This window comes from Gigantopelta aegis, chromosome 8 (assembly GCF_016097555.1).
Source record: "Gigantopelta aegis isolate Gae_Host chromosome 8, Gae_host_genome, whole genome shotgun sequence".
Taxonomy (NCBI): Eukaryota; Metazoa; Mollusca; class Gastropoda; order Neomphalida; family Peltospiridae; genus Gigantopelta; species Gigantopelta aegis.
The window spans coordinates 40,714,119-40,732,265 of record NC_054706.1 but is presented as its reverse complement, the minus strand read 5'-3'; the positions used below and the strand labels follow the sequence as shown (position 1 = coordinate 40,732,265).

At 35.3% G+C, this 18,147-nt stretch overlaps 1 protein-coding gene across 2 annotated transcripts; it reads left to right on the top strand.

Annotated features, from left to right (window-relative positions):
- The first annotated feature begins 4,099 nt into the window (after positions 1-4,099).
- Positions 4,100-16,529, top strand: LOC121380060. 2 transcript variants are annotated; one of them, XM_041508799.1, is made up of 8 exons: positions 4,100-4,196; positions 10,733-10,892; positions 11,630-11,732; positions 12,428-12,768; positions 13,618-13,689; positions 13,861-14,099; positions 14,519-14,702; positions 15,289-16,529. In XM_041508799.1, the coding sequence occupies exons 2-8, from the start codon at positions 10,805-10,807 to the stop codon at positions 15,447-15,449; spliced, it is 1,188 nt and encodes a 395-aa protein (XP_041364733.1). In that variant the 5' UTR covers positions 4,100-4,196; positions 10,733-10,804; the 3' UTR covers positions 15,450-16,529. The 2 variants fall into 2 exon arrangements, with proteins under 2 accessions (XP_041364733.1, XP_041364735.1); XM_041508801.1 differs by lacking the exon at positions 4,100-4,196 and adding an exon at positions 5,803-5,843.
- The last annotated feature ends 1,618 nt before the right edge of the window (positions 16,530-18,147 follow it).

The following is an 18,147-nucleotide window of genomic DNA, read 5'->3' as shown; positions in this document are numbered from 1 at the left end:
ACACCAGTAACATGAGATAATACAGTATGGTACTGCATGTTTGGTGACTGGTAGAGGAGGATATCATGTTTTTCTACAAAGTGAATAGTCAATATTGCTTTTTGGATCAAATCACTCTTTTAACCTCCAAAAATTGAACATGGAAATTGGTGTATGTTGTGTTTCGGAAGGTACTCTTCAATCTTATTTTATTAATATGGCTTTTAATGTGAAAGCAATTTTAAGAAAATAACTTCCTACTTGTCTGTAATTTTGTGAGATAAATAAGTTGCAATTTGGAAAGCAGCAGACTCCGTTGAATTTTGATCTCGTAACAAGTTTTATAACAGTATTAAGTTTGTTTATAAATGATAACTGAAAAATGAAATTGTGACAACTGTCAATTGTATGCTACATAGCAATAGGCTATTTATTATTTTTGTGTACTATATGAATTTAATACTGTTATAAATATATTTTAAACAGAAGTGCCAGACTTCAAGAGTCACTTGACTTGCCACAGTAGGTATAGTTATTGCGTTTATTGAAAAATAAACAAAATTCTATGCTTTTATTATTTATATGGTTGTACATGTATATGGTAATGACTAAACAGAAATTTAATTATTTTGATATGTATCAGTATTCATAATTTTTCATGATCAATTCTAGTAATCTTGTTCTTTGAATACTTGACAATGCAATTGCCTTATAACTAAATTTTATTGCTGTTGTATATTTTACGTATTAGCTCAAAATATCAGTAATAAACACATTTCCAGTAGAGTGATATTTTATGCTGAAAATAAATTGTGGAAATAATGTTGATTAGTATATAATATCAATAAATGACTGCTCAGATTATTGTTTTTGTTGTTATTGACAATGGTGCAGGGGGAAGGTATCGGTAAAAATATTAATAAAATTGGTGTGTCAATTGCTACAAAATTATAGGCACTGTTTATCCAACTCTAGTAATCAGGTATTGTCAAAGGGGTAATTGCATGAAATATGAGCTTTGTGTTGGTAAGATATACTACTCAAAATAAGTTAAAGGTCAACAGTTTATTGGATCAACATTTTTACATTACTGTATATAAATGTCTATAATGATTTCTTTAATTACAAAACATTGATGTGAACAGATCTTAAACAAAATGTGTTAAAAATATGGTGGTTAATTTGATAACCTTCATTAACAGTCAACATATTGAAAAACAAAAGTGAGGTTGAGTTTAGTAGCGAGTATAACCACCTCTTGCATTAAGACATTCAGCACAACATGTCCATGCTGCTGACCAACTGCTTGAAGAAAGCCTGTGGGATTACCTGCCATTCTGCTTGGAGGTTCTTTGCCAATTCTTGGAGATTGTTAGGGGGGCCACATACTCTTCCTCCCAACTCATCCCAAGCAAACTATATTGGTGCCAAGTCAGAGGAATATGCTGGCATATCCATCTGTATAATAGCTCTATGTGGCCGTGCATTGTCATCCTGTAGTACCGAGTATGGTTTGCAGTGCAGGGATGACCAGAGAACGTAGAATTTCATCTCTCAACCGAACACCACTGAGATTTCCATTCACAATGTAAAGTAGAGACCGCACCGGAAGACAGGTAGCGCCACTCACATCTGTTACACCATTGCCGAATGCAAGGTTTGAAAAGCACATGTTAGTTAACGTCTATAAAACATTTATTGTGTAATATTGGAAGAATACCAGTATTTGTAATAGGTATAAAATACATTAATAAAACTTTATAACAAATATAGAACTCATGTTACTTGCCACTTAACGTTTTATTCAGTGGCAAAGTGAAAAAGTAGTTGTCGTTATTGCAAGTATTTATTTTTGTGACGTAATTATATTTAATTTATTACTTGTGCAGTACATGACAAAATTTAGATGTTTTGATTTATTGTATAACTGATCGCCCGTTAACAACATTGTCCTGTTTGTGTGTTTACTACAATCCAAGATGGCGGATATTTGTTTACATTTTCAATGATTTGTTATTATGAATACATTTATTGTGGCCCTGACACATTTGTTGTTAGGGAATCACATAAAATTAATCCCTATAACCACATCTTTATAATTAACGGATGTAGGACAAAATGTCACTGGAAAAAATGTTGAAGTCGAAATATTAACTATTAAAGTGGAAGGAAGGAACGAAATGTTTTATTTAACGACACACTCGACACCTTTTATTTGTGGTTATATGGCGTCAGACATATGGTTAAGAACCACACATATATTGTGAGAGGAAACCCGCTGTTGCCACTTCATTGGCTACTCTTTTCGATTAGCAGCAAGGGATCTTTTATATGCACCATCCCACAGACAGGATGGTCCACACCACAGCCTTTGTTACACCAGTTGTGGAGCACTGGCTGTAATCTATTAAAGTGGTACCAAGGTAAAAATGTCAACTTTGACTATATACTTAATGTGTAAAAAACGTTTTTTAAATCCTAACTACATGTATTCTACAACTTTTCGTTTCACCAATTAAACGACTGTTTGCACACCTTTGACAACGACAGCACTAAATGTGTATATAATTGTCTCAATAACACAGCATGGGTGATGTAATTTTGTTTTTTAATGCCACTAACTTACTTTAAAAAAATCAAAGACAGGCTAGCTAATAAGCCATACAACCAACAATGAAGCATTCTCTAATTATTTCAATTTTTTTAATTATAAAGAAACTCAATTTCCCAAAACCTAACATACATCTGTTATCTCTCTTGCTCTGTCCTTCTTTTCCTCTCTCCCTCCTCTCACTGTCTCTGTCTCATTTCTCTCTTCTCTCTATCTCATATAACAAACACACACAAGTTGACATTTTGACAGAGATACAACATTAATGGTACACATTTTGTCCTCTTACATATTGACCATTGACCTGTATATCACTTTTTCCATGGCCGACTGATGCTCTTTACTCTGTACAATTGAATGTTGTGATAATGCGGGTAACGAATGAGGAGTTCATATGTTCATTTGTAATGCACAAATGAGTTTTATTACATTCCAAATGCATGATATATGCTTATGCAACAAAAATTGCCGTTTTCTTATGTTGAACCCTTTTCGGGGGTGGATGGGTATTATGACCAATTAGTTGATTATACTGATTATATTAATGGTATTGAAGGTATTTTATTTGAAAATAATGAATACATTCTTAAAATTTTGAGTGTGCCAAACTTTTTGGGTTTTTTTGCAAAACGGAGTTACCTACCCTGATTAAAAAAAATTAATTTTGGGGGTCAGGGCTAATTGAATTTTTTTTTATTATAATTTTTTTTATTCTTTTAAAGGTATTTCTTCAGTATAACAAACAATCAGTATCATTCTTGTCATATTTAAAAAGTGTCCGCGGTCCCTAGTAAAGGGGTCCTGTGGCGAGATGAAATCCCTCCAAACCTATGACGTTGTTGAAGGTTCGTTGACATAAAAAAATACTTGCACTGGGTTGGTGATAAACTCTTATTCTACTTCTAGCACCAATGAACTGTAGTGCGAATCGAGACTCATCAGTAAAAAGAACTCTATTCCACTGTTGACGTGTCCAGCGATGATGACGTCTACACCACTAGTTACGACGAGCAACTCGATGGCGTGGCAGGAGGGGAAGTCGAACGCCTTAAGGTTGCATAGTACCAAAGAAGAGAGTACCGTGTCAAAGTTCGACGTGCATCGATTTACGGAGTAAAAGCAGCTGTGGGTGTGATTGGTAGTAATATGTGACATTGATTTTTGTGCAAATACTACTATCCATTGACAATAAATAAATACACTTTTATTTGTTATACAGTTGTTATGCAGTATATACCAGAGGTTGAAACTAATGCGGGGTACCCCCAAAAATGGAACTGCAATTTTCAGCAAAAATGACGGTTGCTATTAAAAACATAAATTAAATCTCTTAAATGATACGTGACCCCCCATTTTCTTGCAGCTAGATTAGATGTGAGGTGCCACACTTTCTATTGCTGTACTTCCTGGGTGTGTTGAAACGCTGCTTATATCAGTTTTATTAGTAAACGTTAACATTATCGGCAATAGGAATTGATTTGGTCTAATGGAACCTTAACTCAACTTGACGTCGACTGTGCATGTTTTGTTGACGTAGGCGGTTACGAATACTCTTATCTGACACTTGCGTGCCAGTAGACTGTCTCTTAAACTTCTTGCCGTAGCAGTACGTTGTCGTAGGGCCATATTTACAATGTACTGATCTTGGCGATTTGTGGTTGATTTGGGTCGGCCAGAACGGGAACGTGTTTGAAGCGAATTAGTGGCTTGAAAATGCTCCCATAATCACCCAATGACACTTTGACTAACATTAACCTCTGCGCAACATTTCTTTGTGAATTTCCACCGTGAAGCCAAGCAAGAGGCCTACCTCTGTTTTCTTGTCATGTTCCTATGAGGCATAATGAATTTTCATCTTGTACCAAACTAATGTGTTTACCGTATTTTGAGTGAAAATTACGCACATGCAGCAACAATTGCACATGCATTTCATGTTTAGAAAAATTAACCACCTACACGCATGATATTGCTGCGTGTATTCCATACAGAAGGGGGGTATTTTCGCGTTACTGTTAATTTTATCAGGACCTTCCGTGCCACAAATATAGACATCATTTATTAGTCAGTGTTCAATGTCACAACAGTTAAAATTCTGTTGCATTCAGTATAATGGTATGGTGAAATGCACTTGCATATTTAATATATTTACTGGCCCTCAACTTGTTTTGAGTAGTATATATAGAACACTAAATCACATAGTTAACAAATGAAAATTTCGTAATTTTATAATTAATAATAATAATAATAAGTCTGGTAGCAACCTTGTTGCAGTTTTCTAGCTAGTGAAAATAGTGATAAATAGAAAGGCGTTCTGTCCTGTCCCCGTTTGTTGCCGCCCTGCCCAATCTGATTAAAATTAGCTCTACACAATTGATCTAACAGCATTACGTGGACTGTCATGTCCAGGTGACATTTCATCTATAAATAAAAATTTAAATATCGACTAATTACACATCGCCATTTATAGCGTTATTCGGAAGCATACCGGTACACATTCTAAAAATATCGGGCGAGACTATGCAATAGGCGAACTTGTTGGTCTATTTCAACTTTAAAAACCAGGGGGAAAAGTGCAGTAATAAACTCAGGATTGTATACTAGTATAAACAGATTTTATGGCTATACAATCACGGGGGGGGGGGGGGGGGGGGGGTCGTCTTGAAACAACTTTTATATTGAAATTAGTTTCTGGCATACTTCGTAATTCACCCGAATCATTTCGTATACCCTCAGCATAATCCCAAATGTTTTCAAATTATTTTCAAATCACTGGCATGATTTTGCAAGTAAGGTTTTGATTGGTCGAATCCCCAGTAAACATGGGTATATTGGGCCAATATTGGCAGTGTGCCGTACTGTATCGGCACTGCCGGCCCGATACACAGGGTATTGTGCCAATACCGGGCCAATACATACATGCCGATACAAAATACTGTAACAAGTTAAAGATCCGTGTACTGGCAAAACAGTACTGGCCCAATATTAAAATAACGACCCTATTTTTTTTCGCAAGGTGGTGCCTCAACTCGACCCGTTTACAGTACACATTTTATTTTATTTACTACAATAAAAAAAAGTGTTCATTATATTTTAAATTACAAATGTAATTTATTAAATTGGATTCATGGTTTACGGTACGAACGGGTTACACTAACATTTAAAAATAACATCCTCTTCTATATTTACTGCGGCGCGCTGTTTTCTCGACATTGCAACTTTTTTGGCGGCGATTTATAGATTTCTTCAGTCACTGGTAATTACCATATACAGCTCATTATTGATTTACTTGTAAACCAGATATATCTTTTAAAGCAACTTTAATCGTTTACTTCCACTTTTCCACCTGTAAATTAACTTAAATTGTCCAACTATAACAACATTTGAGTTTACTTGCTAGCGAGCGCATGTCATTGAACACGTCACTATTACGTGTGCATTTGCCCGATGCTGGGCCAATGCTGGGCCAATAGTACAATAGATTGAATAGTGGGAATACTTTTTACTTTTGTGTGATAAGTGGAAAGGATCGGTAATCCAATTAATTCTAACCACATATATTCTACTTAGTTCTAATATATACCAGTCAGCAATCAATTATTGGTAATTGGAAAACTGTAATACTCGTTGATTAATGTACTTTGTTATAATATAAATATCAAATTTTAATATTTATTTGCCTGGTTATAATTAATTGAGACCACACAGCAATGCAAAGATTGGCATCAAAATTGTTACTCGTCTTGCACAATTGCTGCCTTCCGATAATTGTTTGCTAAAACAGTGTCCACTTGGCATTATATATTATTCATCCTTTATTAGTGACAATTTGAACCAGATAAATTACTGTCTGACTCCATGAGTTTGCCAAATTAGCCTGTATTAATACCAGGTATATTTAATAATTTTAACTGAATAGTAGCTATATGGGATATTCCTAGATTTTTAGTGTTAGACACATTGTCTACAGGTTTTATTTGATGCATGATTAGTTTCAAGTGAATATAATATCACCAAAACAATACTAAAGCTAGTATGTCTTACTGGACAAAACGAAGGAAAATTAATGCTAAAGTAGAGGCACATCTACATGATATTGCCATAGAAACAGATGAAAGTGATGAAGAAATAGATATTAACATTTTGAATAATGTTGAACCTGCTGTGTCAGTTAGGGTGCCTTGTGGTGGAATTATAGATACACATTTTCAAATTGATGGAGAAAGTGATGTAGAATCTGAGTTTAATGCACCACAAGATGCATTTACTGACAGTGAACATGAACAACTATCAGATCAGTCAGATCAATATTCGGACAGTAATGATGATTATATTGATATAGGTGGACCCATTGATGACGAACTTCCAGTTCTCTTAGCGAAATGGTCCGTTGAAAATCAAATATCCCATAATTCTTTAAGAGCATTGTTAGGTATTTTGGCCAAATTTCACCCTGATTTACCAAAAGATCCGAGGACATTATTGTCTACTGGCAAAGTTGAGGGCATTAAAGAAATTGCTGGTGGTTCCTATTATCATTTTGGTGTGGCTTCTGGTGTTTTGTCTCAGCTATCGCATGATAGAATGTTGCAGACTCTTGATACTTTGTCTCTCCAAATAAATATTGATGGCCTTCCACTTTTTAAGAGTACAAATGCTCAGTTTTGGCCAATTTTAGGTTTACTCAAAGACTCATCTTCAGCTAAGCCTTTTGTCATTGGGATATTTTCGGGAAATGAAAAGCCACGTGATATTGAAGAGTACCTCTTTGACTTTGTCAATGAAATGACAGATTTACAGCAAAGTGGACTTGTGTACAACAACCAGGTTTACAATATTTTAATATCTGCCTTTATTTGCGATGCCCCTGCACGTGCCTTTATAAAAAATATCAAAGGTCACAGTGGGTATTCATCATGTGAAAAGTGTACACAAAGGGGTGTATACGACAGCAAAATGACATTTCCTGAAACAAATGCCCCACTTCGGACTGATGTTTCATTTGATGAGATGCTGGATGAACACCATCATAAAGGACAAAGTCCATTGGCAAGATTGGCAATTGGTATGGTAACTCAATTTCCTCTTGATTATATGCACCTGGTATGCCTGGGTGTAATGAAACGCCTTCTATCTCTTTGGATGAAGGGGCCTTTGCACGTACGGCTTGGTGGCAGAAGTAAGTGGGTCATGTCTGAATATTTACTATCTGTTCGACAACACATACCAAAAGAATTTGCTAGGAAACCCAGATCTCTTTCTGAAGTTGACAGGTGGAAAGCCACTGAATTTCGTTTGTTCCTCCTGTATACAGGCCCTGTTGTATTATGTGGCAATGTTCCGGAGGCAATCTACAATAACTTTCTACTGCTGTCAGTGAGCATTCATTTGTTGATAAACCCTTGCTTATATACTCAATATTGTGATTATGCTCAGACACTTATGATAAATTTTGTCCGGCACTATTCTCAGCTGTATGGAACAAATATGCTTGTTTACAATGTTCACAATTTGATACATTTACACACGTTTTCTGCTTTTCCATTTGAAAACTTTCTTGGTGAATTAAAGCAATTAGTCAGAAAACGAAATTGCATGTTGCAACAAGTGATTCTCAGGATTTCTGAGAAATCAAAACTAGTTAAACTGTCCCAACACGAAGAATGTGTCAAAAACTAACACATGCAACACACCGCGGGTCCCCTTCCGGAAGGGAATGAATATCTTCCCTGTTCTCAGTACAAGCAAGTAGTACTAAAGGACATGACAATTACAATCAGAACAGGCAACAATTGTGTGAAAATAAGTGATAAGATAGGCATTGTCAAAAATATCTTGAAGTGTCAACAAGGCGTTTTTATCATGTATAACATTCCGCTCTGACAAAGCATTTTATTTATATCCTTTGGATTCAAGATACCTTGACATACACAAAGTTTCGAATATTAGTGAGAACTTGCTGATAGCTAACATTAGTGAAATCCAAACGAAATATGTTTTGCTGCCATGTCAGAATACATATGTGGCATTACCTCTGCTACATGCTTAAGTCACATATATGGCACATACAGGCCTGGACCCTGTAATACAATATATCTATAGTATATATAACTATCTATCCACATTTGTTTATATGAGCATAAATGTATTTATTAATCATGAGTGTTGACAGGGTTTCTGCCAGAGGGTAAAACGGGTATGGCACCATACCCAACTTTTTTTGCCGATTTTTTATTTTGAGTTAATCTTTTGACAAAATTAATTATTATTAGCATTAATGTATGATTTTCTTAACCCTAACCCTAAACTCAACCAAATTTCTTTCTAGGGGAGCCCCCTCCCCCCCATACCCTCAGTTGACTGTGGATGCATTCAAATGTGTCTTTTAAAAGCATATACAGTGAAATCCCTCTAAACCGGACACCCAAGCGACCAAATAAAACATCTGGTCTTCAGAGGTATTCGGTTTTCGGGGATTCGTATTGATGCAAAAACATTTGTTGTATTGTGTTCGTTATTTAAAACAGGAAAAGTGATAACGTATTTACTTTTACATAAAGTGATCTGTCCACTAAATTTAATTCAGTTTCAAAAATTAAGTGATAAATAAATAAATTAATGATTACTCTTCAAAAATATTACACCAGTTCGTTAACCATATAAAATTTGCACAATTTATTAAACTGACATTTGTTTTCGCTGACGTTCTTTTCGAATTCGGCCTTATATATGTCTCGTTTCTTGATGATATCTCCAACAGTTGATTTGCCTACACCAAAGGTTTCACTTAGTGACTTTAATATTGCCTTACCGGTCTCGGTGGCATCGTGGTTAGGCCATCGGTCTACAGTCAGAATTAGTGATTTCCCTAGAAATTAAGCAAGGCATGGTAGACCAAACACTTTTGGGGCATTTTCACCATTTTCAGGGCACTTGTTTTTCATTAAAAATACACAAACATTAATTAAAATAAACATTAATGTAATTTATATGTTTGCTTTAATAAATGAATGGCAAAATATATAAAAGGCATACTTCATTCATTAATAATACCTTTTTGGGTGTTTTATAAAGGCAATTTTATAATTAATTAGTGAAAAATGTCAGGGCAGCATGGTGCTGATTAAGGCAAGAAGGTGCTAGACTATTGAGGCATGGTGCTGCACCATGCTAAAACAAGCTAGGGAAAACACTTAGAATGATAATATCTTTGACGTCCAATAGCCAATGATAAGATAAAAAATCAATGTGCTCTAGTGGCGTCGTTAAATAAAACAAACTTTACTTTAATATTGTCTTAGGTAAACTTTCATAATGTTAAATGATTTAAGTTGATCATCGAGTGATAGCTCGCTGGACATTCCGACATCTTGAAAATCTATATGGAAGTGAAATGCCACTGACATCTATTCAACCACATAAATTCAGTTACTTTTTATTTTGCTAAATAAATGTTTTTAAAAGGAAAACAAATTCAAACAATATGAAGACAGTGGATTAAACTGATCTTTGGAGAAAATCATGAGATGTTTTTTAAGGAACATTTTTGTGACGGACATTTAACCACATTCGTAATTTAAAAACTACCTAACCCAAACCCTAACCCTAACTCAGCTTATCTCAACTAAATTTGCGACAAAGCTGCCAATAAACACAAAGCATATGTGTGCATTAGATACTTAAATATCAAAGCTGTCAACTGATCTTTAATTGCTTAATTGTTGTCAGCTGTGTAACCTTCCGTTGGCTAACCTGAGCATGCACACATTACACTAGCCGAGTTCACAGTCATTCAGATATATATATATATATATATATATATATATATATATATATATATATATATATATATATAATGCCTCTTGCATTTCATGCCTTTGTCCCTGTGTGTGCTGTAACCTCACCGTGGTGCAGGGGTGTAACATTCTCTTTGAGAATGGCCAATACAGCACAAAATTGAAGTTTTGAGTAAGATTCAGTATCTGTAAGATTCTGTGATATTTGTGTTTTTGCACAGTTCTTTACACTGTTTTTGCATTACCATAGTTTGACACCCAATAGCCAATGTATATTTCGTGCTGGGGTGTCGTTAAACATTCATGCATTCATTCATTACATGCCTTTATCAATACAAGCTATCTTTAGATTCAATATGTATATTGTGGTGAAGTTTCTGGAAATGGAACAGAATCATACTGGCCACCCTTCAAATCATCCATGGCAATAAACAAGGCTGTTAAAGACAGACTGCAGCCAGATGTGGATAAATGGACACTGTTTGAAGTGGAAATAATGGTTGCATGTGGTAAGTTGATCATATTTTTTTTTATTGATTATTTTTTAGTTCTGCTGCATCGATAATCGGCAGAGCTTTTCTAGTGGTATTTGTGCATCTGTCATCCATCATCTTTTCTAATCTTACATGAACCTTTCTTATTCTATGAAGGATGACCCTGCCTTGTGCACGAATAGCATAATTCTACATTTCCTTTTGGCCAAACCTGCTTTATGACTGTTTTTATTCTAACTTTGCATAGACTTAAATTGAGATATTAGAAACATTTTGTAGTTATAAATAAAACAAGAGGCCATATGCATAATTTTAAGTTAAATCTTGATTTATATCAACATTGCTTCAATATTAGACTAGTCTAGTATGCTTAATTAATTTTATTCCACTTATGAATATATAGGGCAACTATTGTTTGCTATGGCTACTTGTCTGCAGATGCAAATTGACACCTAATTAGTATAAAAAAGGATGTATGTCAATTACGTAACATACTTTATGCATTAAAGCAATATATCAAAATGTGTTTAGTATATTGGAACAAAATGTTATCCAAAAACAAAGTACTATTGGCCCATAATCATTTTCAAAACAAAGTAACCATGTTTGGCTAATCGGCTTAAATTGTATGGGTACTGGTTGTTTCCGCTATGGAGGAACAGTCAAGTTTCATACCAATGCAATTTCAGGCAACTGATTGTTTTAATTTTAAACATGTCAGTTGTTAAACTGCCCAATATTTATCTATGTAGCAACTTATGCTGATGGACATCGGAAGTTAAAGTTGGCAGAGGACCAATCCGATCTTCAAACAGATCTTGAGGAGGCACTGGTGATGGGCAGACCAGTTCGAAAGTGAGTATTTACAAGGCCTATTACCAATAATAGTTTTAAACTTTCAGTTCACAGTTTACTTTAAAGGGACATTCCTGAGTTTGCTTCATTGTAAGATGTTTTAGACTAATAGAATGTTTCTACGATTAAATATGTTTTCTTGTTTAGAATATCAGTGTCTGTATATTCAATGCGTTTGTGGTCATCTTAATATTTCTAAGAAGCCCAAACTGAATTTTGTTTCAAAATAATTTTGTAAGTACGAAAGACATTTTTTTAGGAAATAAAATGAAATTTAACCTAGTACAAATATTAGTACGATCAGAAACACGTTTAATATACAGCCACTATTTTATGCAGAAACAATATATTTGATATGTAATTACAATTGTTAGTCGATATCATCTTAAAACTTGCAGCAAACTCAGGAATGTTACTTTAAAGGCTTCAGAGGCGTATCTAGCTTTATGTGAAAGATGTGGGAGGGTGTCCAAGAGATTTCAGAAAGAAGTATTTCTCTCACACACACCTCTGGGCCAGAATTGATGTGTTATCCCGATATATATTACAACGATCGAAATCATTTTGGAACATCATGAACCTTTTGGATACGTTGTACCATTTTAGCACATTGAATGTGTGCCAAAATAACCAAATTGGAAATTTAATCAAACATGATTTTTTTTCAAAATGTTTTTACCATTATTTGTTTACAGACGCAAGAAGAAACAGTTATCTAGTAGCAGTAGTGAGGATGACGATGATGAGACATACAAACCCAATCCGACCAAGAAAGTTAACAAATCTGCTATTAACCACAAATCTGCTGGACGTCTCACAAGGGCCCCATCCCCACCACATATACCTAACATGGTAGTGTTGTCAGAGCAATCTCCAGAGTCTTTACTCCATTCCCTGCAGTCCACATCACATATACAGGCTGAATGTCATCATTCAAGTTCTGTAGAATCTAATCTTAAACAACCTGAGGCACAGGATCTAAATGAACTTCTTCCCAGAGAAACACCAATTCAGCGCTTTCAAAGAATTTCCCAAAGTATGTGTGACATCATATATATATATATATGTATATGCATATGCATATGTATATGATTTTAAATGAGCTTAGTGACATCCCATGTGGAAACAAATACAATAAATTCTTATAAAAAATAAAACGATTTTAAATCATTCTATTTGGAAAAATATATGATTAATTCTTCTAGTATATTAGGTTAATTACTACAGTTTGATTGGTCAATAGATATGTGTTAATGGAAGAGTATACTCCAGGGCTCGCGCTGTCAGTAGCCAAATTAGCCATTGGCTAATTTTTTTTACAACAAATTGCTAATAAAATTTACAAGAGGCTAAAAGTTTGGCTAAGCCATTTTCTATCTTCTGAGTATATATTACTCAGTTGGGAATCCCAACTGATATTGCCTTCAACCCATAGCTTTTGATAATACATTCAATATTTGCTTAATGTTATACCTTTTTTTAGCCAAAAATATGTAACCAATGTATGTAGGGGCGGGGCGTAGCACAAAGGTAAAGTGTTATCTTGATGTGTGGTTTGTTTGGGATCAATCCCCGTCGGTGGGCCCATTGGGCTATTTCTCGCTCCAGCCAGTGCACCACGACTGGTATATCAAAGGCCGTGGTATGTGTTATCCTGTCTGTGGGATGTTGCATATAAAAGATCCCTTGCTGCTAATCGAAAAGAGTAGCCCATGAAGTGGCGACAGCAGGTTTCCTCAGTATCTGTGTGGTCCTAAGCCATATGTCCGATGCCATATAACCATAAATAAAGTGTGTTGAGTGCTGCGTTAAATAAAACATTTCCTTCCAATGCATGTATTATAAAATAAAATTCAGCAATAATATTTTGTTTCGTAATTTTCAGATGGGTCCTCTTCTCACGAAAACATTCTGCCATTCCCTAGAATGAAAACGCCAACATCACCCAAAGTATCAGGTATAATAAGACTTAAGAACTGCTCTGAACAAAATCATTAACTTGTTGAAAATTACATTTAAATAGCTTGGTATTTCACACATTATTGTATTCTGGTATATTCTTTATTGTAATTTTGGTTTTAAATTTGTTTGCAACTTTGTAAACATATTAAAGTTATTCTGTTAATAGGTGTCGAAAGAGAGATGCTTAAAGCCATCTCAGGCGTCCAGGTGTCTTTGGATGGTATAACAAAGGAATTAGAATGGCAACGGAAACAAATGAACACCATAATGATTAAATTGGAGGGGACATCTCAGCATGTAGAAACGGAACATGTATTGGAAGGGCTTAATCTGCCACTTGTTTCTGTGGAGGAAGTTGAGGTAGCTGAAGCAATGCTGTCTGAAAAGAATGTCCGGACTGCCCTGGTGTGTAAACACATGCAATAATCACACAATTACATAACACATTTATACAATGCAATACATACAATGTGTGGTTGAAGTGCTTTATGGACAGCTTATGTTTAAATTAAACATGCATACTATAGTGTGGTATCGAAACAATACATTGGGTAAAATCATGCGCATAGATATAGCCTGCGAACCCTTTGACTACCCAGGTATGAAAATCATGGGTACTAAAAATTACCTTCGGAATGTATGCAATTTAATCCAACCTCCTATCTTGTAGGATTTTCTCCCCAAATTTCGGAAGGAAATGTTAAGTACTAGGTTAATAAAATATGGTATTACAGTGTTTATAATTTATTTTGCTAGTAAAATGCACACCTTTGTCACAATTAATCTGTGATGCTTAAGACTTGTTATTTATGATCACTTTGCAGGTGACACGTTTGGCCGTAGTAGGTGGCAGTAGCTTGAAAGAGAATGTGCGGAGAGTTATGGGCACTGTGCTTTCCAACAATGTGTCCCGTCTGTACAATTGGGCAGGAAAGTATGGTTGGAAGAGCCAGGACAACACACCAAAACGGGCCTTTGGCAATCTGAAACTAGCAGCAGTAATAACAAGTATGTATTGTTAAACACTAAAAGTGATTATATTTACAATTATTAAGTAGGTCCCACTTGGATGACTATTGGGATGTATTAGTTGTCTGATCTGACATATTTTTATTTAACCAATTGCTCGAGCGGGTGGTAATGTTCTGGAAGAACTTCGGAGCCAAAGGTTCAGAGTTCAATACAGTCTGGGAGGCTTGGCATCAAAGTCTGCAGAAGTTGCCTTTCCGATGCGGTCATGATAAGATACGATGTCTGCACTGATGTTACAGGTTTCCTCCTGTCATTAACTGACAAACTGGGATATGCGTGAATTAATCTTCTTGAAAATAGCTTTAAATTAACCCCAACAAACAACAAACCAATTGCCACGATAGCAAAATATATGTTTTAGAGACAATTTGCACATAGTTTGTTTTATTGGAATATGATCCCTCTATTGCTTTGGTGAGTATACATTCTTGTGCAGATTTATGTGGAAAATTCATGTAATTGAGCGCCAACAGGATCCGAAATTGTGATCACTCTGTCACAATATGTGTATGTAGTATAACCATGTCTGAATGATTATGAATCTGTAATATTTTTATTTTAGGAGCAATCATGCGAAATGTGCATCTAAAAGATGTAACCGAGGTAGTGGTTACCAAGGAGATGATGACATGGCTGCGGAACTCCGGTGATAGAAATGGTGGGCGGAAGAAAAGGACGCTAGATAAAGCAGCAATTCAAGCGGACCATAGCAATGTTGATTGAACTATTATATTGTGTTTGGCTTTTTAGCTTAATTTCTGACCCATGCTAAGGGATACGCTCCAAAGACATCAAAGTAACTTTTCTCACGAACGTTCTGATTTAGATACAATAATTGTATATTTAAAGTAAAGTTTATTAGTAAATCATTTATGTTTCACCTGTTTTATACGGATCTGAATTATAATAGGTATAGATTAATCATTTATACTTTATATTTAGTTTATATGATCTATTTCTTTCTCTTTCTGTAACATGCTGAATATATTCATAGAGAATGGGGTAAAGTTGGCACTACAGTTTAGGCCAAAACATCTATGGTTCTTAAAGGTGGTGCTATGACACTGGTTATTCTTTCTATATGACTGACTGGCCGCCAAAAGATGGTGGTTTATGTTGTCTTTCCGATATCTACAAGTGCACCTCATGTTTCTAAAAAACAATTTTAAATAACTGATCAATGCTCCAGATAATTTTTAGATCTGTTGGGTATTTCACTCCCGTTTTGAAATTAACTGAGTGAAATTAAAGAATTTTTTTTTAAATGACTGGCTATTTTCACTCTATTTTGAAATTTATTGAGTGAACTATTCCAATAATTGTCATGTTGTTAATAGTTATTTTTGCAATCATATGTTGTTACGTTATTTTTAGAATGTGTGTGTGTGCGTGCATGTGCATAGTCATGCATGTCTGACAACTACATGTAGTATTGACTTGTGCTTATCTGTGCATTAGCCTAGCACATAAATCATTAAATGTATCTCGAGTAAACAATATAAATACTTAGATTGAAATTTATGAACATTTTCATTCATTGGTTACACAATATGCGCATAATTGAAATTTATGAACATTTTCATTCATTGGTTACACAATATGCGCATAATTGGTAGGTTTTGCCGGTGACATGGTTTTTTTCTGTTGTAAAATACATAGATAATGCAGCTTATCACGTTTAAACCGGCCTCGGTGGCGTCGTGGTTAGGCCATCGGTCTACAGGCTGGTAGGTACTGGGTTCGGATCCCAGTCGAGGCATGGGGTTTTTAATCCAGATACCGACTCCAAATCCTGAGTGAGTGCTCCGCAAGGCTCAATGGGTAGGTGTAAACCACTTGCACCAACCAGTGATCCATAACTGGTTCAACAAAGGCCATGGTTTGTGCTATCCTGCATGTGGGAAGTGCAAATAAAAGATCCCTTGCTGCTAATCGGAATTAGCAGCCCATGAAGTGGCGACAGCAGGTTTCCTCTCAAAATCTGTGTGGTCCTTAACCATATGTCTGACACCATATAACCGTAAATAAAATGTGTTGAGTGCATCGTTAAATAAAACATTTCTTTCTTTCTTATCAAGAGTATTAACTGATCCAGGGGTTTCAAAATGATTTGTGCATTTAAAAAAACTAAACCTTAGAACCCTTATAACTTTTGTTACTAACAATGTTACCAGTGGTTGGCACAGTTTCTGAAAATTTGGTAAATTATCTTGATTTGAACATATCTGTAATCTGATTGCATTTAACTTAAAATACACTTGTGCACTTTATATTGTTTTGAAGACACTAATGGATATTTTAAAATTAAAATCAATGTTTTAAACTTACAAGTCCACACTAATTTTGTGTTATCTAAATTTAGTGTGAACTTTACGAACATTTTGAGAATATGTACCAACCACAGGATTGCTAATATTCCGGTACCGTTCTGTCATGTTGTGGGCATGAACGAACCTGACAAATTAAATACAAAACATTCTTTATCATGTATAATAATATGTCAAATAAATATATTTTACATTAACAGTATTTATTCAATTCTTTTATCAAATGTAATATCAATTCTTTTATCAAATATAATATCAGATACACATGAAGAGAGGTGGCATTGGCCCAATATCGGCCTATGAACAGTACTTCTACTGGACCAGTATTGGATAATGATAAATAACCAGCACTGGTCCCATATCGGCGAAATGTACATACCAATACGGGGCCAGTATTGGGTCAGTACTGGAAAACTAATGGACCAATACACTGCCGGTGAGCTAGAATTGATTGGGCCGGTACTGGTTGAGGACATTGGCCCGGTACTGGTTACAAATATTGGCCCGGTACTGGTTAACGATATTGGCCCAATGTTACTGCATATATTGGGCCAATACCGCATTAGTGTACTGTGCCAATACCGGGCCAGTATTGGGCCAATACTGGAAAACTAATGGACCAATACCCCGCCGATGAGCAAGAATTTAATGGGCCAGTACTGGTTGACGATATTGGCCCAATGGAACTGGATTTATTGGGCCAGTATTGGGCCAATACTGCAATGTTGATTGGGCTATTTTCCAACAAAATATTTATTAATTACACACATTTTTTCTGCCAAATTAAAATATAATTCGCCAATTGTTCTTAAAATTCACAATTGGCAAGTGCAAGTGCCAGTACTAGCACTAGCCCCGACACATAGTGTCATACTGGCAAAACTCTAGTAGCAATCACAGACCTTGGAATACTGATAAGTCGAATATATACAATGTAAGTTTAATGCAAGCCTTTCTTCAACCAATAACAATTCATCTTGCAAATTAAGTGACCGAACTTTGGCATCTGGGCAAAATGTACATGTATACATTTAGTCGGTGCTGGATTAAGGATCCATGGGGTCTGTAGCACAAATAACAGCGGGACACCCTTC